Below are 27,373 nucleotides of genomic sequence, written 5' to 3' on the forward strand. Positions count from 1 at the left end.
CTGGGCCTCAGAAGTGGGGACTGGAGGAGAAGCAGGGGCCGGTGACAGGCAGGCATGTTTTCCATAGGGGAAGGGGAAAGCCTCTGTCCCTTTGTGCTCCCCGGCTTTGGGGCTCCTGCCCCATCTTCTTGCAACAGCTTTACCTCCCCCTGGGTTCTGAGTGACAATTTGCGGCTCGTCCTTGGGATGCTCTTTGGAGGGTCAGCATCTCCTCCCCGTACCCCTGGTGTATGGAGCCCCAGGCAGGGCTGTGTACCATCCAGGAGGGCCCCTGGATCATTTCAAGGGTTTTCTTAAAACTAGTTACGAGTGGTGAAGGCACTCCAAGATGCAGACAAAACAAACCAGTAGCTCAGTGAGATTTACTTAGGAACGAGAGCCCTATCGTGGTCCCGCCAAGAAGCAGATGGCCTTCCACCAGCGCCTCCTTCGGGCCTCCGGTTTGCCTGGGTGCGCAGGGGGTGAATCCGTTGGCTAATGGCCCGTAGCTAGCCCAAAAAGGGGCCGTGAAACTTCAAACAAAGGTAACAAAGAAGCAGAAGGGAACTGATACAACCACTGCCTCACTCCTTAAGCCCTTATGATGCCATCATTATACAAAACAGAACTTCTTAGAACATATACCGCGGGATAGAGGTGTCTGTGAGACAAATGGATGCCCGGACTTCCCAGCTCTCTCCTCTCCCTCATAAAGGCAGCTTTGCCCGGCATCTGAGAAAGAGCTAGGACAGAACTTTTCTTCATTCCGCTCTCTTCCTCCCTCATGCTCTGGGCAGACATCAGTCATCAACTGTGGTGCGGCTTTCCTACCCAGTCTGGACAGCTGCCTCCGAGCAGGGGCAGGAACAGGGCCACACCCAGCTCTCTGAACCCACCCCTAAAAGGAAGTTTTTTTCCATTTCAGTGAGAGAATTCATTATTTAAAAAACAAAACCCAAAAAAACTGAAATGTAGCATTTCAGGGCAAAAAGCATTGTACTTGGCCAAAGACCCCAACAGAGAAAATTCCGTCTTGGGTACCAGGAAGCCTGGGGTACGGTGCTGTGGAGCTCTGTGAATCTGGATGAGTGATTTCACTGCCTAACCTCGCCCTTCTTCAGCCTAATAAGATGAATGGACAGAATAGGACCTCCTGGGGGCACCTGGGTGGCTCAGTGGGTTAAAGCCTCTACCTTCGGCTCGGGTCGTGATCCCAGAGTCCTGGGATCGAGTCCCGCATCGGGCTCACTGCTCAGTGGAGAGCCTGCTTCCTCCTCTCTCTCTGCCTGCCTCTCTGCCTACTTGTGATCTCTGTCTGTCAAATAAATTTTAAAAATCTTTAAAAAAAAAAAAAAAAGAATAGGACCTCCTGGAATCCTCCAGGCCTCTCACTATGATTCCTAGGAATTCGGAAAATAAATAAATATATGTTTATTATCTGTTAATGTTATGTTAATATAATAATAATATTAATTAATTAATATATGTGGTATAATTATCTAATCATAAAAGTAACATGGAGTTATTTTAGTAAATATAGAAAGCTAGGCTCTTACGAAGCCTTATCACCACTCAGAGATGCACATTCTGGAGTATTTCCTCCACATCCTGTTGCTATAATTTTTTTCTTTTTTTAATTTATTTGACAGACAGAGATCACAAGTAGGCAGAGAGGCAGGAAGGAAAGCAGGCTCCTCTGCTGAGCAGGGAGCCCGATGCAGGGCTCGATCCCAGGACCCTGGGATCATGACCTGAGCTGAAAGCAGAGGCTTTAACCCACTGAGCCACCCAGGCGTCCCCTGTTGCTGTAAATTTTTAAAACATGACTGTAACCATCAGTATATTGATTAACTAGGCCTCCTTTGTGGTAGGTAATGGGCACCAACTTCAGCTGGCCTAACCCAAAACACAAAACCTAATTATAAGGTGATACAACACACAGCTGAAACCCAGCAGGCCCAGGCAGGCTGTGGGACCAGGTCCCTCTGGCTTTGCACACATGCCTTCTCTCACTCATCCAGATTTTTCTTTCTCTGGCCCAGAAGCTAGAACACGGCCATCCTGCAAATTCCACATCCACGTGTTACCGAACAGTTCCAAATTCCAGTCAGAAATGTTCTGATTGGCCTTGCTTTGCTCAGGGTCCCTCCCTGGTCCTGTCAACTCTGGCCAGGCAGGTGGGGGCACATGGGACTTTTTCATTTGTTCGTGGATATTTTGTTGAGTGTGTACAACACGTCAGATACTGTTCTTGGTCCTGGGAACACAGCAATAAACGAGAGACTGAAAGAGAAAAATGTTAGACAAGAAAGTAAAGTAATTGCTAATAGGATAATCTCTATGAGTAAAACAAAACAGTGAACTGCTGGTGGGGGCTGTATTTTAGGTGGGTGTTTGGAAAGTCTCTGAAGGGGCATATGAATTAAAACCTGGTCCATATACACATGGCTACCTGGTAATTGGGTAGGTAGAATTCCCAGAAGAGAAGGGCTTGTTGTGAGTGGGGAAAAACCCCAGAAATAGCTACCTCGAGTGGCATAAACAGAATTGTATGAATTAATACTTCAGGCTTCTTTTTTTGACAAGTATAAAAGTAACAACTACTTTTTAAAAAGACACAAACTAGAAAATTCAGGAGTATAGAGATAAGAATGTTCCACCCAAACCACTAATGAACATTTGGGTTTATTTTCCTACATTTGTTTTTCTCCACCTGTTACATGCTTTTTGCTCATGGTGTAATCAGTCCAGAAACACCCCAGGCCATAGATGAAAGGGGCTTGATAACAGATGGTTAATTGTCCCTGGGTTATTTATTAGTCTTAATCAATTAAAAAAGGGGGGGCAATGACTCCGTAAACACACATTTCACAGAGGCAGGAAATCAAGTTCCTTGGCAACTCTCTCTGACAAGTCAAGGTTTTTGCTCGCCCATTCTGCTGCTGCTGTGTCCCATCTTCATAAATAGTTTAGCCATTTTTAGTAAGTCCTGAAATAGAGCAACATCCATTGTTGTTCTGGAGAGTCATCCAACCTGGCAGGGACTTTTTGTGACCTGAGGGAGAAAGAATGAGAAAGGCAGCGGCTGGTACCGCCCGGAAGGGAGGGGATGTGGAAGGCATGAGAAGGTCAAACTTCATTCTCCACAACCCTTGGTGGACTGGATTCCAAAGTTCGGAATCTAACACAAGTGAAGGAAAGCCCAGATTACCTTTATCCCTTGAATTCTCCATATTTGAGGTCTTAATTTCGATTCTTCTTTCAGTTGACTAAATTTACTCTTTAGTTCGTTTTTTTTCTGTGAATATCTGAGAATGTTGCTATAGTGGCTTTACACACCAGTGACAGCTTCACTGGATATAACATTTGGGTCATAATATTTTTCTTTCTTTTTTAAAAGATTTTATTTATTTGAGAGAGAGAGAGAGAGCACAAGCAGAGGGAGCAGCAGAGGGAGAGGGAGAAGCAGGCTCCCCGCTGAACAGGGAGTCAGACAGGCTCAATCCCAGGACCCTGGGATCATGACCTGAGCCACCAAGGGGCCCAGTCATAAAGTGTTTCAAACAGCTATTCAGAAAACATCACACCATTGTTTTTCACACATTGTATTGTGGAGGGAAGGGCAGACACAGGTTTGGAAGTCAACTTTTTTCCAGCTGCTATCTTTAAGTATATTGGGGCTTGGATTTTTGTTTGTTTGTTTTTAATTTTTCCTTGTCATTCAAAACTGTGCCCAGATTTCAGTCTGCCTTCACTGCCTTGCACTGGCATAAGCACATTTTTTTTTTAAACTTGAGGATTTTCTGTAATAATCCTTTGATTATTTTTGATGTACTTCTATTCCTTATTTCTCCTCAAAATTCCTCAAAAAGCCCTAAAGTTCTTAGATCTCTGTTCCTTCTCTACTAGGTCAGTCCCAAAGAAATACAAATGTGACCCCATGTGTAATTTCAAGTTTCCTATAGCCACATTTTTAAAAAGTCAAAAGCAAACAGGTGACCCTGATTTTATGAAGTCTTTGCAACCCTTGTGTCTTTCACGGACAGCGCATCTCCATTCAGGATAGCCACACTCCGCGGCTCAAGAGCAACCTGGAGCCGTGACTTCCACCTTGGAGAGCAAAATTCTGTATCTATAACCCGCCCCGTAACTGTCATTTCTGTGCTCTTGACTTTCTAGGAAAAATTGCCAGATGTGTTTCGTACCTGTCCGGTTCAATTTTCCACACTATCGTTCCTGCTCCTGAGCTACTGACATTGATCTTAGTGCTCAGGGGCCTTTCCTGTTGGCCCCTGCTCAGGTTTTTTGTCTCACGCTGTTGCCTTCTCACCACACCTGTTCTTGTGTCATGACTGTCTGCTCTTACATCACAACGATCACATCTGCTTACGTTTGGTCTCCACTGGCCACAGTATGCAGCCGTGGCCCCTCCTGTGTGTTTGTGGAACACGGTGTCTTCCCCCAGCTTCGTATTTGTCACAAGTTATTATCCTGACTTCTCTACATGTCTGCGGCCACCAGGAGAAAGTACACTCTGGAGCGGGAAGCATGATGTCTGTCTTGTTCATGGCTTTATCCCCGGGCACAATGCCTGGCATGAGGAAAAAAAAAAAAAAGTCCTCAATAAATATTTATTGTTGAGTATTCAAAACATCATATTTAAAAATTTTCTAGGTCCTCTAGGATATATGATCAGAGCTCTTCTTTCCTTCTGAATCTCTGCAAATGCATGCCCTTTGCCTGTTTCTAGATTGGTTTTCCCCAGAAACCTCAGTTTGTCTTAAGTTTACTCATCCTCGGTTGTGGTGATCTACTGCTGGGTGACAAACAGGCTCCAAAACTTAGTGGCATAAATCAACAGCTGTCACTTGCTTCAGGGGTTTGGAAGAAGCTGGAACTTTCTACCAGAGCACCTATTCGTGGCCTCTCTAGAACAGCTGGCACTTGTCACAGCTCGGTTCCTGGGTTCCCAAGGTGGGGGCCCCAGTGGGAGCCTCCAGTGAGTGAGGGTTCCAAAACACCAAGGCAGGAGCTGTGAGGCGTCTTCTGGCCAGGCCTGGGCTTGGCGTCACTCCTACCACATTCTACTCGTTACAAGATTGTCCCTAAGGCCAGCCCAGGTTCAAGGGGAAAAGGGTTCTATTTCGTCTCTCAATGAGTGAGGAGCAAGGTCTTGTTCAGGAGAGTATGTAGGGTGGGAGATGTTGTTTCAGCTCTCTTTGGAAACTATAATCTGCTACGTTCTTAAATTTGGGGGTGGAGTGGAAGGGAATCTCTTGACCCACAAGACGTGCAGGCGATCCTTCATGTCACTTGATGTGTGCTCGAGGACCAATGGCACTCAGGACTGGTCCTCTTGGGTCTTGTGCTGGAAGGCAGGCTGAGGTACATCCGGGAGGCTCACACCTAACATGGGATTTCGGGGCTGAGACGTGCTGAGCAGGGACCACCAGCAGACCAAGATGCACTTGACCTGTGTGCCTCTTTCTGCTTCCCCTCCTACGCCAGATCAGTCCTTCTAGTTTGGGATGTGTTCCCCATTCTCTCCTAATCATTCTTTTGGTAACACAGTCTTAAATGAGATTTAGAGAAGGGTGTCCTGATGAGGCTTACGGAGAACAGTTCTTGCCTTTTGAAGTTGTGACCCCACAGCAGAAGGATAGACACCTGCTTTTCTGGTCATTTTCTAAGTCAGGAGCAGATTACGGAATCTAATTCCACTGACAATAAGTATGATTCGTGTTTTCAGAACTCCTGCGACCATTCACCTTTTTCTGGGTCTCCATGGGCATTTTATTTTTTTAAGATTTTATTTATTTATTTGTCAGAGAGAAAGAGGGAGAGAGAGCGAGCACAGGCAGACAGAGTGGCAGGCAGAGGCAGAGGGAGAAGCAGGCTCCCCGCCGAGCAAGAAGCCTGATGCGGGACTCGATCCCAGGACACCAGGATCATGACCTGAGCCGAAGGCAGCTGCTCAACCAACTGAGCCACCCAGGTGTCCCTCCATGGGCATTTTAGTGGGAAACTGGGAGAGGCTTGCCAGATCCCATGTCCCAGGAGGTTGGGGGAGGGGCGTCTCTTCAGATTCTGTGAAGATCAAACAGACTAAGGAGAAAAAAGCTATTAGTCGGTGATTCAGTGGCCCCAGGTGTGTTAAAATTGTCAAGTGTTCACATTGGTGGCCAGGATTAGATTTATTTCAAAGGACTTTTGGGACGCCTGGGTGGTGCAGTTGGTTAAACGACTGCCTCCGGCTCAGGGCGTGATCCTGGAGTCCCGGGATCGAGTCCCACATCAGGCTCCCAGCTCCATGGGGAGTCTGCTTCTCCCTCTGACCTTCTCCTCGCTCATGCTCTCTCTCACTGTCTCTCTCTCTCAAATAAATAAAATAAAATCTTAAAAAAAAAAAATATTTCAAAGGACTTTTTAAATTACCAAAGTAATGAGCGCTTCCTATAATAAGCAAAGAGAAGTGTCTAAGTATGTATATATATAATGTATGTACAGATGCATATATTTATAAATGAGACAACTAGCAAAGCTCCCTCCAACCTTGCTTCCCTCAGATAACCAGGGTGAGCAGTTTCCTGTGTATCTTCCCACCTCCCCTCCCTATCCCTCTTCTTCCTCCTTCTTTCTTTGTCTCTCAGTCTCCTGCCTCACTCTCTTACCCTGACCATCCACACTGTAGAGACCATCACCTCCCCCCACCCCGACCAGGGTGGACGGTTCTGATTTCATGAAAATCCTACTGTCCTGTACACGTTTCTCTGAAACACCTGGCAGCCAGTACACATCACAGTGATGTTTTCCTGCTACTAGCTATGAGGCACCCTGTAAGGCGAAACATTCTATAGTTTCTCTGGCTGGTTTGTTTCTGGTGTGTTTTGTCCCCTACTAACAAGTGGGCAGTAAACGAGTTATTTAGGCTTTTGTTTCTTCTAAGAGAGATTGTTTTCAGCAGAGGCTTTTTTTTAACCCATTCGCCTCCACTTCCCTTTCTCCCCCTGGCACTGAAGGGTTTTTTGAGTCCAGGAAAGCTCTGGGATTTCCCACTTCCCAACTGCTTGGCCTCTCCTATCCAGGCCCCCCAGCGGAGCTGGCGTCTCAGTTTCGGGAGCAGAGCCTACCCGGGTTCGGGCTGGACCTGCCTGGGGTTGAGTGCCAGTAGCGACAAGGATTTGGAGACCACGCTCCCTCCTGCCCGCCCCGTGTAAAGAAAGGTGCACGAAGGGGCAGGTGACTTCCAGGAGCCCTAATGTTCTGTCTTCCGTCTTGACAAATGAGGCATAAATCTTGCATCTGTCTCTGAGAGACAAGAAACTAACTCATTCTTTGTGACTCTGCTTGAATAGTCTCCTCCACACCCGCCTCCCTCCCTGATTGTCTGGCCCGCGCCTGGTCCCCGCGAAGAGCCTTGGATTCTGAGCAGAATTCTTGGCTCCCGGCATCCTGTGGAAATGAGCTGTGCTCACGGCATGGTGGTATCCTCCCAGAACAGCAGGTAGAAGAGACCGCCAGACCCTGTCCTCTTCTACACACTTTCTTGATTGCCTTCTCTGTGGTTGCTCCTACCATGGGGCAGGTTTTACCTTTGCCCGGCTCAGCCCGGTCCCTTCGCTGGGCTTCACTTGGACCCACAACGTCTCCGGGGGCCATTGCCAGGGATTCTCCCTGCAGAGAACTGGTGCGGTTTCCTCTAAGGTTCTTGACACATTCAGCAGACATTCACGGGGCATCTGTAAGGCCCAAGGCATGGTGCTCCATGCCAGGGATTCCAAGAGGAAAAGAGACCCAGGAAAGGCAGCACCACAGCAAGGCAGTAAATACAGCAACAAGTTTTACAGAATGTTCTGGGTCCTTGGGAGCACAGGGCCTGGAAAGTTAGGTAAAGTCTTCAGAGAAAAAGAGGATATTTGGGCAGGTCCTAAGGAGAATACAAGTTCTGACAGGCAGAGGGGAAGGGGACAAAGGCCCTGACACATGAAAGCACCCAGTAGTGTTAGCAGGGGACTGCGATGCCAAGCGGATGAACAGCAGTATGGGGACACTAGACCAGAAAGCAAGGTTTATGCAAGACTTGAAGGACCTGAATCCATTCCTTCACTCAACAAATTTGCTAGTGCTGCCAGGTCCAGAAATAGAACATGGGCCACATACAAAGGATTTAACTATTTCCTAGTAGTCGCATTAATAAGAAAAAAGCAGAAAGAAATGAAATGAATTTAATGACGTACTTTATTGACCCCAATACATCCCAAGTATTAGCTTTTCAACACCTTGTCAATCAATATACAAATTACGTGATATGTTAAGATATTTTGGAATGTGTTTTCAGTATCTGGTACATAAGCATAACTCAACTCAGATGCTAAATCTGATTTCTGGAGAAATCAGAAAATCTGAAGAAATTCTTCAAAAATCATAGATTGTATTTGTAGTTCACCAAATTTATGGCTAAGAAGGTAGGTTTTACACACTCAAGTTGTTCCATTATATTTTTGAATTTTCCAGTAACTGAGTCAGGTACCACTTAAGTTAGATTGATCTTTTTTTTTCCCCCCAAAGATTTTATTTATAAAATTTATATGACAGAGAGAGGGAGAGAGCACAAGCAGGGAGAGCAATAGAGGGAGAGGGAAAAGCAGGCTCCCTGAGGCGCAGGAAGCCCCATGTAGGGCTTGATCCCAGGACCCTGGCCTGAACTGAAGTCAGTAACTTAGCTGACTGAGCCACCCAGGCACGCCTAAAAGTTAGATTGATTTTAATTTCATAACATGAAAGTTTCAGATCCTCAGTAGCCACTTACAAGTGTTCAGGAGGCCCCTCAGACTCCCGCATTGGATAACACAGTTCTAGACTATCCTAGAAAGTCTGACCTAAAAAATGCTGGTATTTTAAATAGGAAAATGACCAATCAGATAGGTCTTAGAATTTTTTTTTTTTTGATGTCTACGAAAAAGAGCATTCATTCAAAGTTAAACTGCGGGCAAAATTTGAAGGAAGAGGAAAAGAAGGAAAGATTTTCAATGTAACTTTTTAAATGGACAAACCATGCTGGGACTTTGGGAAGTCCTATGTGCGGAGAAGCCGTTCATACGCAGACTATAAATTGTTCTTAAATTGTTACTACTGCTTGTCTTTAAAGCTCTCTAGAGCAAAGGCATCCGAAACCCTCCTTCCTAAGGCCTTGAGGAGGCTTGCTCTGTGGTCTGACCGGATATGCGAAATGGAGGGCTCCCCAGAAGCATCGTTTACATAACCCTAACTTTCCAATACTGCAGCGGCCGCGGGGGCCCCAGACGGCGTGCAGGTGCTTCATATTAAGGGCTTCCCCTTGCTGAGCGTCGTCTGGCCGTGCGGGGTCCTCGGGCGGGGGGCTCCGTCTGGCTCGGGGGAGGAGGAGATTAAAAGAGGAAGAAGGTGGCGCACGGCAATCATAAACCACTCAGTGGCAGCTTGGAAACGTTTGTCCCAGAAGCCCCAAGGCGCCAGGATGTGAAAAACAAAACTAAAACTCAAGCAATGTTTGTAACAGCCTGGGAAATTTCAGGAGAAACGCAACTAGATCCAGGCAGTGTTTGAACCAGCCCACTGTTCTATGGTTTGCAAATTCACAGAACTAGAGGGAATAGACAAAATGTGCATTTCCTAAGGCAATGTAACTGCTTTCCTAACTTAACAATATGTTCTGCTAACTGCCGGGAAGTAGTATCACTGACTGCTCTCTTTTGAGAAGTCAGGTGATAACTCCAGAGATTCGTCCGTATTTCCTGTTCACTTGGTCTTAGCTTCTTTTACAGAGGAAAAAAAAAATTACAAATACATACATACGTATATACATATATATATTTTTTTTCTCCCCATCCTATACTGATCACTTACTGCAGGCTTTTATATCAAGTCTCAGATCCAAAAAGATAGGTTCTTAAAGTCAAAAGCAAATCCACTTACCTAGGTTTCAATTACATTAAATACATTAAAACCTCTTACATGCTGACTTTGCGGAGTCAGAAATGTAGGTCTTGGGGGGAAAGGGCCGTTGTGAAGCTTACTTTAACTCTTCACGGGGAAAAAAGAGCTGCTAGAAAATACTACAGCATAAGCATTGATTATGGAGCAAAACCTTAGGGATGTCTTATCTTCAAGTGTGCACAATTGCTGAGGAAGCCCGCTTCACACAAAATAGTCAGGACCCCGAATTCTTTTCTGTTCACTAGGATGTTCAACACGAGCAGCTTGATAGCTGGTTTCAGTGTGTGAAAGTTGTAAGCACTGAGGATAGCTCCTGTAAAACTTAAAATGCACCCAGTAAATTGGCTCTTTCCCATTTCCTTTGAGTTAGAGGAATATATGAAAATATGAAAGTCACTTAACCATTCCCTTAAAATATTCTCCATGTGGGAATTCGCTGAGGAGGGGGACCAGAGACCTGCCCCATCTGCCACGAATATGGTCATGGACAGTGTAAACAATAAGCCCCGCGTTTAGGGACTCTAAACCTTGTCACCCACCACCACCCCCTATGGGGGAACCTGAGAGGGGGCAGGGTTCGATAAGCAAGGGAGGTTCCGGAGGACAGGGACAGAGGCAGGTTTGCTGAAAAGGGATGTTTAGGATGGCAGGCATTCATTCCAAGGCGCATTTTGTACATTCAGGTTAAAGGTAGTAAGGAATTATGGGGCAGTCAAAAGGAAAAGGAATGAAGTATTGATACCCACTAGAACACGGGTGAACCTTGACAACATGGTGCTTAGTGAAAAAAGTCACAAAAAAAACATTTACTGTGTGAGTCCTTTTATAGAAAATGTCTGGGAACAGGCAAATCTCATCCTGAGCTATTTTTCCAGCCTCCTCTTCTCCTTCCCCCAAACCAAGCAGCATTTGCTCCGTCCTCAACACACGGCCCCATTCCTGAAGAATCCACGTGCTTCCAGATCCCTATCCCTTTGCACATGCCAGTCTCTCCACAGAGAAGGCGCTCATTCTTCATCCTCTTCAGATGCAGATCTACTCTTGTAGGCCCAGCTTGACTGGCAACGCCCAACCATCCTGATGCCCACCGGTGGGCACCTCACCACCACGAAAATGTGAACCACGATTTGAAATAGCCTAGAGTATCAGAGCTGGAACCAAACCTGGAGGTTACCATGTCTGACATCAGTCCCTTTACAGAATAGAGGAGGAAACTGAGGCGTCAAGAGGATGAACAGCTGGTCTGAGTCCTGAAGCTCACGAGAGATAGCACCATGTTATCATCGCTCCTGGTACAGCGTCTTTTGCCTTACACTTCAGCCCTCTTGCAATTTTTTGACTAGCCAAATATTTACCCATGATTTTTATGTACCTGTGATTGTATCAACTCATACTTCAGGTAACAGAATCTGTCGGCCTCTTTATGGTCAACAGAGGCTCACCATTCCAGCTTCACTCTTTGCTGCCTCAACCGAATTCAACCATGCAGCCAGTTTGAATGGGTGACCACAGTATCATGTCGTCGACAAGTGCAAGGACTTTGGAGTCAGAGACCTGGGTTGTTTTTTTTTAAGATTTTATTTGAGAGAGAATGAGTGAGAGCGAGCATGAGAGAGGAGAAGGTCAGAGGGAGAAGCAGACTCCCCAAGGAGCTGGGAGCCCGATGCGGGACTCGATCCCGGAAGTCCGGGATCATGACCTGAGCCAAAGGCAGTTGCTCAACCAACTGAGCCACCCAGGCGCCCCGAGACCTGGGTTTTGACCAGGTCCCTGCCACTTACTTAGCTGTAGGACCTTGGGAAGTTGAATTCATCTTTCAGAGCCTCAGTTTTGTCATGTGTGAAATGGGGATGACAGTATCTGTCCTCCAAGATCATTGTCAGAATGACCTGATGGTTGAAAAGCATTTATGCTGGGGGGCAGGGAATGGAATGAGGGAGCAAGTGAGGAGGGGAGGGGCTGAGGAAGGGAGAGAGGGAATAGCAGGGTCAGAGAGGGGATGATGGAGGGCTAGAGAGAGGATGAGAGAGAGAGAGAAGGGAGCTAGCAAGCAAGGGCAGAAGTGGAAAAACATTTTATTAAAAATACATTCATTTCTTAATTAAAAATAAATAAAAGCACTTATGCTTCATCATTGGTAAAGTTTATCATTTTAGATGATGGTGATGACAACTTCCCTCAGGAAACATCCCTGCCCTCCCAACACCCTGGGAGGCGCTCCTTATCCACAAGCTCCTAGACTTACCTCAACAAAGTGGCGATTCCTGGTCATTCTTTGTCTCTGCCCTTGAGCTGGCAGCTCCGTCAGAGCAGGATCCTTTTGTCTTGTTCGACCCGGCTTCTCCAGCACAAAATATATTGTTAGCACCCAGGAAATGTTTGTTGGTTGAAAGGAAAAGGAAGGAGAGGTAGAGCAAGAGGCAAGAGGCTCTTGTGAGGGACACAAACATCCCAGGTGGAAAGCCCTCACTCTCCTGTAAGGATCGGGGATGACACATTTATTGGGGGATGAGTGCTCAATTTTTTAAAAAAATTTTTATGTTTTCATTTTTGTGAGATACATCATACACAGTATTGCAAAAGCAGTGCATATGGTCTGAAGAATTATGAAACGAACACCGTGTAATCACATGGGTCCAGAAGCAGGAGGCAATGGCAGCTCCCCTGGTCACCCCAGGTCACCTCTTCCTTCTTCTCTCCAAGAAGTGGTCATGATGTTTATAATAATCATCCTCCAGCTTCTCTACCACTCACGGATGGATCTTGTGTGTTCTTGAATTTGATGTAACCAGAATCGTACTGTATGCATATTCTGAGACTTGCTTCTTTCTCTCGCTGCAACTTGGGGAGATGAACCCCTGCTGCTGACTGTAGCCGTCGTGTTTCTTCCACTGTCCTGTTCCATCATGCGACTCTGCCCCATTTGTCCATCTAGTGCTGAGGGACTTCTGCAGTCCTTCCAGGTTGGGGCTATTGCAAACAACTGTCTATAAACGTTGTTATCTATTTTCTGGGATATCTAAATGTGGTGGGGGTTTTTTGGTGGGTGGCGGGGAGGGGGTGGGGGATGAGTTGAGAATTTATTTTACCTTCAGGATCTGTGAAGTCCCCAGTGTTGTGAAATCGAAAGCACTTTGCACAAAGGAGGTAGACAGGAGTGGAAGAAATCAGGGTTCGTCCAAGTGTGGTTCGAGATGACCCACAGCAAAATCATGTGGGGAATGTGGTAAATACGCAGAGTAGAAGGCCCAGCCCAACCCTAGCAAAAGAAAACGTGTGGAGATGAAGTCTGAAATAGTAGCACCCTACCAGGCTCGCTGCCCAGCCCCCGAGTCGGAGGTGGGGTCACCAGGCCTCCTCTTCGAGTGGCTGTCCCAGGTGTGGCAGGACACCCTTCAGTGCCTGGGACAGTGTTGGGAAATTCTGAGTGAGGAAGGAGTAGTAGTGTCTTCGTGCCCAGGAAATCCGCTCCCTCCCAGTCTCCTCTGCCTGGGCCCCTCGCTGGGGTGTGTCAACAATGCCCAAGGGGACAGGCTGAGGTCCCAGCTTCCGCTTTCCTCTCTGCAGTCCCGCTCCATGCCCCAAACCCGTCCTGCTCCAAATGCTCTCCAACACTCAGAAGTCTTAACTCATGCTTCCACAAGCCTCAACAATACTGTACCTCAATAAGGCACCTTGTTTTTGTTTTAAATAGATTGAGTCTTAAATCACAGCCAAACTGAACGTAAAGTACAGAATTCTCATATACCCTTGTCCCCAGACACAACACAACCTCCCCCACCATCAACATCCTACACAAGCATCCCACGTCACTATCAATGCACATACACCAACACATCATTCTCACCGGAAACCTGGGTTACGTCAGGGTCCACTCTTGGTGTTCACGCTCAATGGATTTGACAAATGTATGATGGTATGTATTAAGTTGCACTATCAAGAACTCCTTATCGCTCCCCTTTCCTCTCTCGCCACAACTCAGTCTGCTTACTGTCTCCACAGTTTTGCCTTTTTCATAATGTCATATGGTATGTGGCCTTCTTAGAGAGGCTTCTTTGACTTAGAAATACAAGTTTCCCCCATGTCTTTTTATGGCTTGTTGACTCATCTGAGTGCTAAACATCCCACTGTCTGGATACCACCGTTCATCCACTCCCCTAATGAAAGCTTAGCTGCTAAATTTTGGCAATTATGAATAAATCTCCTATAAACATCCATGTGCAAGTTTTTGTGTGGACATGAATTTTCAGATCCTTTGGGTAAATACTAAGATGCACAATTCCTGGGTTCTATGGTTAAGAATGTTTAATTTTATAAGAAATTGCCGAAGTGTCTTCCACAGTGGCTGCACCGTTTTGCATTCCCATGAGCAAAACAATGAGCCTTCCTGTCGTACCACACTTTCACCAGCCTCTGGGGGGTTTTGGATTTGGGCTATTCTAATAGGTGTGTAGTGGTAGCTCCCTGATGTTTTAATGTGGACAAACCTAGCTTTTAAACAACTCCTCACTTTTCCTTTGTGGTTCTGGGCTCTATTTTAAAATTTTGCACAGCAAGTTATGAGCAGGTAATTATTATTAGAAATGGTCTTGTCTACAAATATATATTTTTTAAGATTTTATCTATTTGACAGAGATCACAAGTAGGCAGAGAAGCAGACAGAGAGAGGAAAGCAGTTCCCTGCTGATCAGAGAGCCTGATGCGGGGCTCAATCCCAGGACCCTGGGATCATGACCTGAGCCGAAGGCAGAGGCTTTAACCCACTGAGCCACCCAAGCGCCCTCTACAAATATTTCTTAAGACTAACTTTTTAGAGGCACCTGGGTGGCTCAGTCGGTTAAACGTCCAAGTCTTGATTTCGGCTCAGGTCATGATCTCAGGGTCCTGAGGCCGAGCCCTGCGTCAGGATCCTTGATCAGCAGGGAGTCGGTTTCAGATTCTCTCCCTCTCACGTCCCTCTCCCTATGCTCTTGTGCTCTCTAATTAAGATCTTTAGAAAAACTAAAAAGGGAGACTAACTTTATCTTTTCCTTTTCCTTTTAAATATAGGTAAATGCAGAGGGGACGCCAGAGGAAGTTTTTCTTCAACTCTGCACAGCTATTGACTCTATTTTCTGAAGGCAAAAAAGCATGTACATTAAGGAGAGTGGAAACAGAAAAAAATATTAAAAGGTTCATCCCTTAACACAGTATGTTTCAAGTTTAACCTTTTGTGCCCCCGCCCCAACCCTAACATTGCTGTTTGCTTCCCAACTTGACCTGAGAGGTGTCTGGAAATCATGCATGATGTATTCCGTATGATCCACGTGCGATCTTCCTCACTCACACAGCTGTCCGCCCCCCCAGCACGCACACTTCTCGGTCATCTCGGCCACACCTCAGAGCTGCTAGCAGTGCCAGTCTGTGTCAGTGGTGCCCTCAGGACTCGCCGGAGTCGGACCTTTTGGTTTCTGTCAGTCAAGCCGGGGGTTAGCGTCCCTCACTCCCCAGCACATTTTCCTTCCTCATCCCGAGACAGACATGCTGTTGCCTGACGCAGCGTCTCCATTTGAGGGACAGGCCTGGGCGTCTCCTCTGTGGCTACTTCCTCAAGTGTCATCCACTAGTAGTAGCTCAGAGCCAGAGAGACTGGATTGACAACTCCAATTGTTTGATAGTAAGTTTGATTAAATTTGGTAGAAATGATACAATGTGAAATTATATAGCTTTTCCAAGACCGTAAAACCCAGACTAGTCACCAGTAACATGTGTCCTTTCATTTTTTGGAAATTGGCTACTTGGAAGGCTGTCAGAATGGCTAAGAAAACAAACCTGGTAAACTGTCTAACCTAATCTCTTTTATACCCGGTGGTGCATTTCGGCAACGGTACATTAACACCAATGACCAAACGTAACTTTAAAGCAGGAGGTGATTTGTTAACTGCATTCACCTCATGTCAGCTTATAGTTCTGACTTCACAGGATCACCTAACAATAAGTAAATATTGTTTGCCAATTGTTACTGCCAAGCAAGTAAGGAACGAAGTAACAGTAACCAAACGGATGTGGGTGGGAGAGGCTGTCAGTACATGATGTGTAACTGATCCCACGGCTACATTCATTTCATGTAGGCCTTTAACAGGGCTGTGCAAACCTTATCATATCCATATGTAAAATTGTGTTTTCCTTGCTTCAAACCAGTGAAGTTTGGGTTCTCCTTTGTGCAATTAGTTGCCAAATCAGAGCTTCTTATATATTCTACTGAAATATTTGCATCTTCCATTCAGTCACTACAAAAGACCATAGTTTCCGTTTGCATGACTTTTTTTTCCCCCTTCAGTGGTTGTGCTGATAAGGATCCAATTCTGGGACAGAATTGTATTTTTAAAGTCATTTTTTTTTAAATGGATATGTACAAATAAAATAAATGGAACACACAAAACTCTTTTTCTATTTATTTGTAACACATCATTCTGGAAAGCACTTGAAGCCTTATTCCAAACAGAGAAGCAAACACAGTAATAGTTGAGATTTAGGATATGCTCATATGGTTTTAATTTTGGCCATAGATCAGTTTTGAGCTATTACAGAGAGAATTCTCAGTGTACTCATGATACATGGTTAATTTTTGTATTTCCTTTTGCTGTAGCAGTCATTCTTAAACAGAAATGTCAGTGTTTGCTAAAGAAGAAATTAAACTTCTTTGGTTACAATTATGCCTCTATTACCAAAAAGGGGCATGTTCCTACAACTCACACAGTTGTCAAATCCTTCATTACTACCCCTAGTTGTCACCCTCTCTATAGGGGAGCACAAGGAACATTTCGGCAAATGAGAGAGGAAGAAAATTATCGGTTATGCCAAAAACATAAAAATGATTCTGTAGGGATTAACATTCTTTAAACACATACCACGTACTGGCAAACACAGTCCATGCCTGCAACAGCTCTGACAACTTGAGTCAGGGAAATGAGACAGCCGGGCGGCAGACAGGGCCAGCCATGACTTTTATGGCTACAGCTGGCTGCCCACTTGGGAAATTAAAAAACAAACAAACAAAAACCCAAACCAGCAGGGGTAAATGGCTTTGCCCCTGAAGAGTATCTAGAAATGCAACAGACTGCTAAAACATTTTACCGACGTGGATGGCTTCATTACTTTGAAGTCACAGGATTTTAAAGCAGGAAAGGATCTCAAAGGGGTCTGTCTAGCAAAATACCTTGTGTGTATGTAAATAAGACATTAGAACACGATCCCACTCCTTTACAGTGGTCTACAGTCAAGGCCTTGCCTGCTCCAGCCCCGTACCCTGTATCACCCCATCAACTGTACTCTCCTCTTGCTCACTGGGCTCAAGCTACACTGGTCCTCTTAATGTTGTCTGAACAAGCCAAGCACTCTGTTCCATCAGGATCCTTGTCGCTAATACTTCCGCCTCTTCCACCAGGTTATCCACAGGCTAATTCCCTCACTCTGTCCAGGTCTCTGCTCAAATTTACACTTGTCGTCAAGACATTCTTTGATTACTCCATCTAAAACGACAGACGGGTCCCCATTCTTCCATCATTTTTCTTCAAGGGTTCTTTTTCTTCACAGCATTATCTCTGCTTAACTTTACTTAACATTTTATTTGTACTTTTTTACTGCTATTCTTCTGCATTAGACTATAAAGCTCTATAAGGGCAAAGCTTTATATCCTCAGTCCCACACGGAGCAATTATTCCTGAAAGCTAACATTTAAATCCTCTGAACCTTAGTGATTTCACCTATATAGTAGAGATCGTAATAACAAGCACCCTTACTGAGGGGTTGTGAGGGTTACACAAGTTACTAATACATCGAAATCATTCACTAGTTCCTGGTGTTTAATAAAAGGTGGTTTTTCGTCAACATCACTGAATCCCTCATTTACAATTGAGACTGGGACCCAGAATTTCCACTCGAGTGCCCTTTCATTCTAAGAACATGGCAGAGAATCAAGACACAGGGCCTAACTGGGGACCCCGTTAGGGCATCACTTTCTCAGCCACCCAGGGTTGAACCACATCCTCCAGCTAAGCTAGGATGAAGTTCTTCAGTCTTCTCAGAGCCCTGGAAAGATCCTCTGAGGCAGGCCCTCTAAGGGCCCCACACAGGCACTCACAGACACACGCAGACATAAGTGGTCTTTCCTACCTTCCTAGAGAAAAAATGTAACTCATGGAAACACTAATCAGACTACCAATAAATATTTACTGAAAATAGGCCAGATAGGCCATAGGGATATAGACAGACATAGATGGTCTCTGTTCTCATGGAGCTAAATGTGATACCACTCTTGAAAACCCATTTAATTGGCTACATGAAAAGTTAAAAAAAAAAAATAAGTCATGGGAGGGGGAGTCATATCAACAGAAGTATATTTTCAAAGGTAAGAAATAAAAACACTTTATAACCTAAAAAGGGCAATACCTTCATAATCTTTATGGGAAAAAAAAATAACCTACTTGTTATTTGGAGACTTCCAGTTCTATCCAGTGCACCTAGAACAATGGCTTTCAAACTCTTGTTACCCACATTAAGAAATTCAGTTTATATAGCATGCCACAGTTACAACTAAAAAAGGAATTTCACAAAACAGTATTTATTCTTACTACTTGTGATATACTATTTTCTTAAAAAAAAAAAAAAGTTCTTCACATCTCAGTATATAATTGTGTTCTGTAATATAATTTAAACAAAAGGGAGAAGGGGAGACAACTGGATAAGGCATACTGTTAGGTTAAGTGAGAGGCACCAAACATGCATGGAAACAGATTGTCTCAGACAGGAGACTTTGCCTAAAGCCTCATGACCACGTGTTTGCTGTCAAGTTAGAATATGTAAATTCTATGTATGTGTGGTTTTCTAATTCACCATGGCTGACGATTTCAGTGCTTTCCCCCCATCCACAGACCTTCTGCTCTATTCCATTCCACGAACCTGGACCTGTGCTCAGGTCTGTAACTCTAGGAACCACCCCACACCAGAAAAAAAGACTGAAAAGCAACCCCTGCACATTTCCACCTGTGATACCTTAGTGACACCTGACACAGATGGAATATTCTTGCTCCAAAAACTAGTTGGTGACTCTGGAGCAATACGTCTAAGTTAAACTTTATGAACTATATGACCATGGGCAAGTTATTTAACCTCTCTGGCTAGATCTCCTCATATGAAAACAGGATAATCAACACACTTTTCTCCTAAGGTAGTGAGAATTAAATCTGCTACCATATGCTTGCTTGGCATATTACTGCTATTACTATTAGTGCACACCACACCAATCTAAACCTCCTCTGCCTAAACGTTAGAGTAGTGGTTTTGGTGTTCTTCAAAATTACTTCAGTTCTTAGCAAATAACTTGAACATATCTCAGGAAATAAATCTGACCTACTGAATACCACTTAATATGTTGTCTCTTAAAGCCAATACTTCCTTATAGGAGATGGAAGGACTACTTGAAAAGACAGCCTTGCCCACTCCTGCAGTCAGCAAAGTAAAAGAACAACATGTTACTACTACTACTACACCCTTTATAGCATTTTGAAGCCAGGAGGACTATATGCTTGGAACTGGAAAATGCAAAATAAACATATCTTTACTCAAGCAGAAAATAATCCTCTTTGCCATTCAAAGTTCTCAAATCTTGAAAAAAATAAATCCACATTTAAGTGGATTTATTTAGTGTACTGTTTACATCAGAACTGTATCAGACACAGCCCTCTTCCAAAGCATACTTTATACTTTATGGGACTTTTTGAATGGACCTGAATGGTTCTCCAAAACCAGTTGTTACTATTTCTATAAAACACGGAAGTTACCATCAAGGGCTGCTGTCTTGCTAAAAGTTGAAGGTAGAACTCCTGGCATATTCACTTAACATTTAGTGCCAAAATGCCCAAATGTTAATGATTCCCTCTTCTCCCAACTAATAATTGCAGGGTGAGAGGTTAAGCTAAGTCCATTTCCTGTTCTTTCTGATGCAATATATTTTACCAACATCATCAATAATCTTTAATCAATATATTACTTTAAAACCCTCCTATTTCAGGGCACCTAGGTAGCTCAGTCGTTAGGCATCTCTGCCTCTGGCTCAGGTTATGATCCCAGGGTCTTGGGACGAGTCCCCCCATCGGGCTCCCTGTTCAGCAGGAAGCCTGCTTCTCCCTTTCCCACTCCCCCTGCTTGTGTTCCCTCTCTTGCTGTCTCTCTCTGTCAAATAAATAAAATCTTTTTAAAAAAAGATTAAAATAAAACCCTTATATTTCTATATTTAAAATTATACTACTTTTTCAATTAAAAAAAAAACTGAAGGTAGGATTTTAGTGCCTCACAACACATTGAAGGACTAGTAAATAATGTCCCCTTGATTTAAAACTGGAAAAAACTCTAAAAATAAGGTGAGAATTAATATTTAATCTTAGAATACTTATATCATCTCTTCCGAGAGTCACTGATAATTGCCAGTGAATACCGTGATCTTCAAAAACCATCTGATTAAATTAGACAAATGAAGGGGGCTTACTTTCATCAAAAAGAATAAAACTTTTCAGCCTAAGTATAGCTTTCACATCTGGACATTAATAATACCCATTTTCTTTAACCATGGTATGTGTTCTTTTTGTAGCCTACTTTAATTTAGTGTCTCAGCACACACAGAGTGAAAATGTTACATCTTTTCACAGACCTTCTCATGTTCAAAACATTTCCATAATACTACAGTTCTTACTCTTTTTAAAGGACAGACAGGTAAAGCAACCCCTTAAAAAATTTTGTTGTTGTTTCAACACTAGTTATAAAAATCCAAAATCTAACCAAAAGGAAGTCACAACAAGCATTCTATAATATAAACAGACAGTATCCACATAGTTTATTTCTCACAGTTCTCCTGACAAATGAACATTATTCAAGAACATACTGTATACACAGATAAGAAGAAACATACAAAATGTTTTAAATGATGCACAACAAAATCCAGCAGTATAAAAGAATGCATGTGAACTCTTGCTCACCGCGCAGACTAAATTTAATCACTTGTTTAAATAGTAATAAAAATACAATCTTTTATGGATCTTGTGCAGACTACAAAAGAGGGAAATTATTACCATATATATGATTTTTATATTAGGCAGTTTTCTTTGATGAGTTGCACTGACAACTCCAAATACAGAGGCAGAAGGCTGTGTATTTTAAAGGAATTAATGGTGTGAATTAGAGACTTTACACAGTTACTACCACTGGCACTTTTCACCATAGTTTGTACACATCACATGATCATCTTATATAACATTACATTTAAAAAATATATCTGAGTGACAATTGTATAACATTCACACACCATGAGCTGGTTAAGGAAGCAATGCCACAGCTGCCTCCTGTAGTGCTTCGCTGTTGGTAATAAGGACAGTTCATTGTGGTTAAAAGAAATTAGACATCAATATGGTTAAGCAGCTCCGATGTACTAAAGGCCATCAGTGGCCACCACTGGGACAGGGAGTTCTTTTAAAGTGTATATCCTAGAAGCAAATACCATCATTGGTTAAAACTTTGTCTAAGAAGTCAGCTTCTGTGCCGAAAACTATTTTCACAAAACTGAAAGCTACTAAACTGTTTTAAGATAAATACTTTGTCTTCTCATTATCCTATTTATGACCGAGTTCTTTGAAACCTTTGGAATTTACTCTCTTTAATGTGTGCTCTCGTTTCCATCTCACCCATTTAAGATCACCACCTAAAAGGCTTTAGGGTGGTGGTGAGAAATTCACCAGGGAAACCCTTTGCTCACCAGGAATGTTCAGCTGCTGAACAGTAATCGAGAGCCACAACGGTGCAGAGCTGGACTTGACGAGAACACTCAGGAAGCTGTCATGCTGTGAGTGTCATTTCAGGGAAAGCAGAGAATCTTTCCAAACTGTGCACATAATTCACAATGATACCATTGCTATGTGTTGAAGAGGACTAGTATATGATGTTCTCTTCCATGTCATCTGTTTGCTGGAAAGTAGTTTGGGTCAAGGTAATTATAACTGGTGCCCTGTGACACACAGTAGTCTCTGTCTAAGAATGTCTCTGACCTATAAACAGGTTCTAACTGGTGATCTTCCTTGTGAATATCTGTTTCATGAAGGCTGCAAAGAAAACACACACACACACAGAGACACATCATTAGATGGCACTGGATGCATTTTTGTCTAGATATTACAAAACTTCCTCACAGTTCTACATGTTTAAATCCATTAATCTACCAAAATCTCTAATAGAAAGTTATCTGAGATGTGGTATAATTCAAGAAAATTTCTTAATTGCCTAGAACAACAAGGTTTAATCCATGTTGTCATTCTCTAAGTAGTTTGGAAATCAAATTCACTAGTGGCTGAAAAGCTCTATGTCAAAATGTGAGACCCATCATAAAGAAAATACTTACCAGTCTGAACAAGAATCACAGAAATCCAATGACATTTCTGGAGGACAATCCTGGCAGTGCCACCGAACTCCCTGGATAGGTTCTATGCCACAGTTATCACACTGTAAAAGTGTCAGATAGAAAAAATATTAAGCTACACTGTTTCAAAGCCTTTTTTTTTTTCCTGCTGGGAACACATAATGTACATAAAAACATCTTCTCCTCTTTTCCCATGCACTAGACAGTAGCATAACACAAAAATCATTGTAAATCAGATACAATTTCTAGCAAACTAGTAGAAATTCCACCCATTCAAGATGGATGTACAGGTGGGTGACACATACATTATAACAACTTAGGGCTAACCTTGAATATGCTTTAATTTACTTTTTTTTTTCCCATTGCCTTCATATTCTTTTTTTTTTCCAATTTATTTATTTTCAGAAAAACATTATTCATTATTTTTTCACCACACCCAGTGCTCCATGCAAGCCGTGCCCTCTATAATACCCACCACCTGGTACCCCTACCTCCCATCCCCCCGCCACTTCAAACCCCTCAGACTGTTTTTCAGAGTCCATAGTCTCTCATGGTTCACCTCCCCTTCCAATTTACCCAAATTCCCTACTCCTCTCTAATGCCCCTTGTCCTCCATGCTATTTGTTATGCTCCACAAATAAGTGAAACCATATGATAATTGACTCTCTCTGCTTGACTTATTTCACTCAGCATAATTTGCTTTTTATTTATTTTTTTAAGGTGTGGTTAGTCATTCAGTTCTTTTATTTTTTTAAATTTTGTTCATTTATCTGACACAGAGAGAGAGAGAGAACAAGCAGGGGTAGAAGAAGGCAGAGGGAGAGGGAGAAGTAAGCTCCCTGCTGAGCAGGGAGCCTGATGTGGGGGCTTGATCCCAGGAGCCTGGGATCATGACCTGAGCCAAAGGCAGATGCCACCAAGGCACCCCTAATTTGCTTTTTAAAATTTTTTAAAATTTTTTATTTTAATTCCAGTATAGTTATATGGAGTGTTCTATTAGTTTCAGGTGTAAAATATAGTGATGCAACAATTCTATACATTACTCAGTGCTCATCATGCGAAGTGTACTCTTGAACTCACTTTTTAAAATTTTCAGTAAGTTACTTGCAAATGTGGACATTTTATTAATAACTCTTTACTTTAAAGGGACCTCAGACCAGTGTACAATGACTGTAATTGAAAACCACTGATTTGGGCGCCAGGGTGGCTCAGTGGGTTAAGCCTCTGCCTTCGGTTCAAGTCATGATCTCAGGGTCCTGGGATGAAGCCCCGAATCGGGCTCTCTGCTCAGCAGGGAGCCTGTTTCCCCCTCTCACTCTCTGCCTGACTCTCTGCCTACTTGTGATCTCTCTCTCTCTGCCAAATAAAAACAAAAAACAAACAAACAAAAAAAAACCCCACTGATTTAATGCCATAGTTAAAACTATACAAATATATTACAGAACTACTGAACAAGCTATCATTCGTGAACCCAGGTGAACACAAAGGTATTCTCTACACTTTTATCTTACTGAATTATTCTCCAAAGCCTGATGATCCTAATAACCAAAGCCCATCATAAAGAAAAGGCAGATCTAACTCTTTCCCTGTGTGGTGGCACCCTGGTAGTCCTCAGTCTCTACTGAACAATTCTGGAAATAAATCTCATTTCTAGTTTCTCTAGGCCAACTAGAGCGGCTGACAGATAAGTAAACAAACCACAGCTGGGTCTTACAGCGTAATTTTGAGAAGCAGGGTTATGGAAAGACCAAGAGAAAAAATCATTTAATATAGTCTGGCTAATGGCCATACTAGAAGTTCAGAAGTATAATAATTTTAAGTTTCTGTGTATCAGTCACAGCACATATCGGTATGTTTATGTAACCACTACAAGCAATTCTATAGTTCTTGGTCTCATTTTACTTCCTCCAATCTCATCAAATATAGTTAATTCTAAAGCCAAAAGTGTTCTCAAACTTGTCAATCTCTCTCGATTTCCACAGCCACCAATCAAGCCCAGGACAGTTTCACCTTTTGCCTAAATTACCAGAAGAGTCTCTAGCCAGTCTCCCTGCCTCCAGCCTTGCCTTCTTATCCACTCTCCATACTAAGTCCAGAATGATCATCCTCTCCATCACTTAATTTTTTTCAATTACATAAATAACACACATGAATACATTACTGTTTGCAAAATTTAACAATATAGTAGTCAGAGATTATCCACTCTAACCCCCCCTGGCTTCCTAAAGATTATCAATACTAATAGTTTAAGTAATAGGAAAGATTTTTCTGAAATGTAAATTTCATATTACCTGCTGCCTAAACTCCTTCAATGGTTCCCCAACCCTTTAAGGAAAGTTAAACTCCTCTGCAAATTTCCAAGGCACCTCAATAGCCTCACTACTCTCCAGTATGCTCTCTAGTCATAGTCAGCTATTTTACTAATTTAACTAAATTCTTTATGAGAAGAAAACAGAATGACAGAAACTAAGTCCATCTTGTTCACTACTGAGTCCCTAGCACTTAAGCAAAGTGTCTTAACATAACTGGTATTTCAAAATTGGTTGGAATGAATGGACGTACTTCAACTAGCCTGAAAAAGGAAAAGAAATTTCTCATCTATGAACAATAGCAACAAAAAGAGAAACAGCTCTGACAGATGAAAGGACCAAGAAAATCTCTCTCTCCTTCTCTCTCTCTCTCTCTCTCACACACACACACACACACACACGATGGGAGTATTATTCAGCCACAAAACAGAAAGAACTCCTGTCATCTGTGACAACATGGATGAGAAAGTAGAGGACATTTTGCTAAGTAAAATAAACCACAGAAAGGAACAAGTGCTCACTTACGTAAGTGAACACTATATACGCCCTCACTTATATAAGAAAAAAAACTCAAACTCATAGAAGCAGACAGGAGAATGGTGGCTGCCTGGGGTTGGGAGATGGGAGAAATGGAGAGATGTTAGTCAAGTGATACGAATTTTCAATTATAAGGTAAGTAAATTCTGAGGATCTAAGGTACAGCATGGGATTAATAATACAGTATATATACTTGGAATTTACTAAAGGAGTATATATTAAGTGTTGTCACCACACACATACAAATATGAAATAATATTTTTGTACTTAAAACTGTGTACACCTTCAATATATACAATTTCTGTCAATTATATCTCAGTAAAGATGGGAGTAAGAAAGAGAAATAGCTAGACAAAAACATCTCATATTTTACCTCAAAATATAGATGCTTCTATGTTTGTCTTCTTTCCACTGAATCATAAACCTATTCAAGTACCTAATACACTATAGTTAAATGAATAGGACTAGAACTAAACTTACTTTTACCTGTGTGCTGGGAAGTCTGGAATTTAAAACTCCAGAAACTATCTTAAATATCTCTTATCACCCTTTCAAAATTTGAATAAACAGTAGAATTTACCTTGAAGCCCACATGTTGTACAAATCCACTTTCAGCTTGCATCTGCTGAAGTTTCTGCTTCTTTAACTTTTTAAACTGTAATAGTTCCTTATATTCAGGTAAATTCCTATACACAATAGGAATACTTTCTTCATCCTAATAAAGAATAAAAGAGAAAGCAAAAATTTTTGATAATTAAAATTAACTGAGTACAAGAAATACTGACACAGAGGTGTTTGGGTGGCTCAGTCAGTTGAGCATCTGGCTTCAGCTCAGGTCATGATCCTGGGGGTCCTGGAATCAAGTCCCAGATCAGGCTCCCCGCTGCTCTCTCTCTCTGGTACTTCCCCAGCTTCTGCTCTCTCAAATAAATAGTCTTTTTAAAAAAAAAAAGAAAGAAAGAAAGAAAGGAAGGAAGAAAGAAAGAACTACTGACATAGGTGTTTTTTTCTATTAACAAAATGTTTTTTACTTTTAAGATACCTCAGCTTAAGGACTCATAAAAAATTAGTCTGCTTTTAGCAATATTTTATTTTATTTATTTATTTTTAAAAGATTTTTATTTATTTATTTGACAGAGAGAGATCACAAGTAGGCAGAGAAGCAGGCAGAGAGAGAGGAAAGGAAGCAGGCTCCCTGCTGAGCAGAGAGCCCGATGCGGGACTCGATCCCAGGACCCTGAGATCATGACCTGAGGCGAAGGCAGCGGCTTAACCCACTGAGCCACCCAGGCGCCCCTAGCAATATTTTAGACTAATATTTTTGGAGGGCTTTTTTTTTTTTTTTTTTTTTAAATCTTTATTTGAGGTGGTGGAGTAGCACAGGGAGAAGGAGAAAGGGTTCCAAGCAGGCTCCACACTGGGCAGAGAGCCTGACGTGGGGCTTGCTCTCACAAGCCCGAGATCACAACTTGAGCCGAAACCAAGCACTGGCCTCTTAACAGACTGTGGAGGGCTTCTTAACAGTAATATTGAGTTGTAGTAGGCCACCTAACAAAGTTCCAGGGGATGATTCCCATCTCTGTTACACATTAATGCAGACTCAACCCCATTCCAACACATTAATGGCTATCTGAGATACTCCTTATAATCTATTTCTAGCTGATCTGCAGGAAGCTCCTCTTCTCTAAAAGACTTTTATGCTTCCTCAAATAAATGTATTGTTTTCTAAACAATGAGCAAACTAATCTCTGCTCTGTAGTGCCAATGACCAAGTCAGTACATTCCTGTCTTACCCAAAGGGATAAACTAAATTACAAAAGATGATTATTTAGAATAGAGTATAAAAAACAGAATACTAAAAACAACAAAAAGATATGAAGCTGAAGTTGACAAACCAATCACTAACTGCTTCTGACTTATTCTCCCAATTTATTTGCGCTCTGCCCATCAATGTTCCATTTCTTTTCCTTTGCTACCTCATGACTGATCCCATGGTCACTAATTTCCACAATGTTCCTGTAAGCATCTCCAATTCACTGACCACATCCATATTCTATCAGTTCTGATCCAGACAACTCCTATCCCTCCCATTCCTCCTATTCCTCATGTTAGGTAATACTAACTACAGTGT

General features: G+C 42.8%; 2 protein-coding genes across 7 annotated transcripts in view; one reads left to right on the top strand and one right to left on the bottom strand.

Moving 5' to 3' along the window:
• Window positions 1-16,375, top strand: part of AK5 (adenylate kinase 5) — a 239,569-nt gene extending 223,194 nt beyond the window's left edge. For both annotated transcript variants that reach the window (XM_044238491.1, XM_044238492.1), the window contains exon 14: window positions 15,004-16,375. In XM_044238491.1, the coding sequence (XP_044094426.1) occupies window positions 15,004-15,072 (69 nt within the window). In that variant the 3' untranslated portion in view covers window positions 15,073-16,375. The remainder of the gene's footprint in view (window positions 1-15,003) is intronic.
• A 4,419-nt stretch (window positions 16,376-20,794) lies between these two features.
• ZZZ3 (zinc finger ZZ-type containing 3) overlaps window positions 20,795-27,373 on the bottom strand; it is a 120,125-nt gene continuing 113,546 nt past the window's right edge. For all 5 annotated transcript variants that reach the window (XM_044238494.1, XM_044238496.1, XM_044238493.1 and 2 more), the window contains 3 exons: window positions 25,823-25,957; window positions 22,379-22,479; window positions 20,795-22,082 (listed from right to left, as the gene is read on the bottom strand). In XM_044238494.1, coding sequence (XP_044094429.1) covers window positions 21,938-22,082; window positions 22,379-22,479; window positions 25,823-25,957 — 381 coding nt within the window. In that variant the 3' untranslated portion in view covers window positions 20,795-21,937. The remainder of the gene's footprint in view (window positions 22,083-22,378; window positions 22,480-25,822; window positions 25,958-27,373) is intronic.

Source organism: Neovison vison, chromosome 2 (assembly GCF_020171115.1).
Source record: "Neovison vison isolate M4711 chromosome 2, ASM_NN_V1, whole genome shotgun sequence".
NCBI classification, from domain to species: domain Eukaryota; kingdom Metazoa; phylum Chordata; class Mammalia; order Carnivora; family Mustelidae; genus Neogale; species Neogale vison.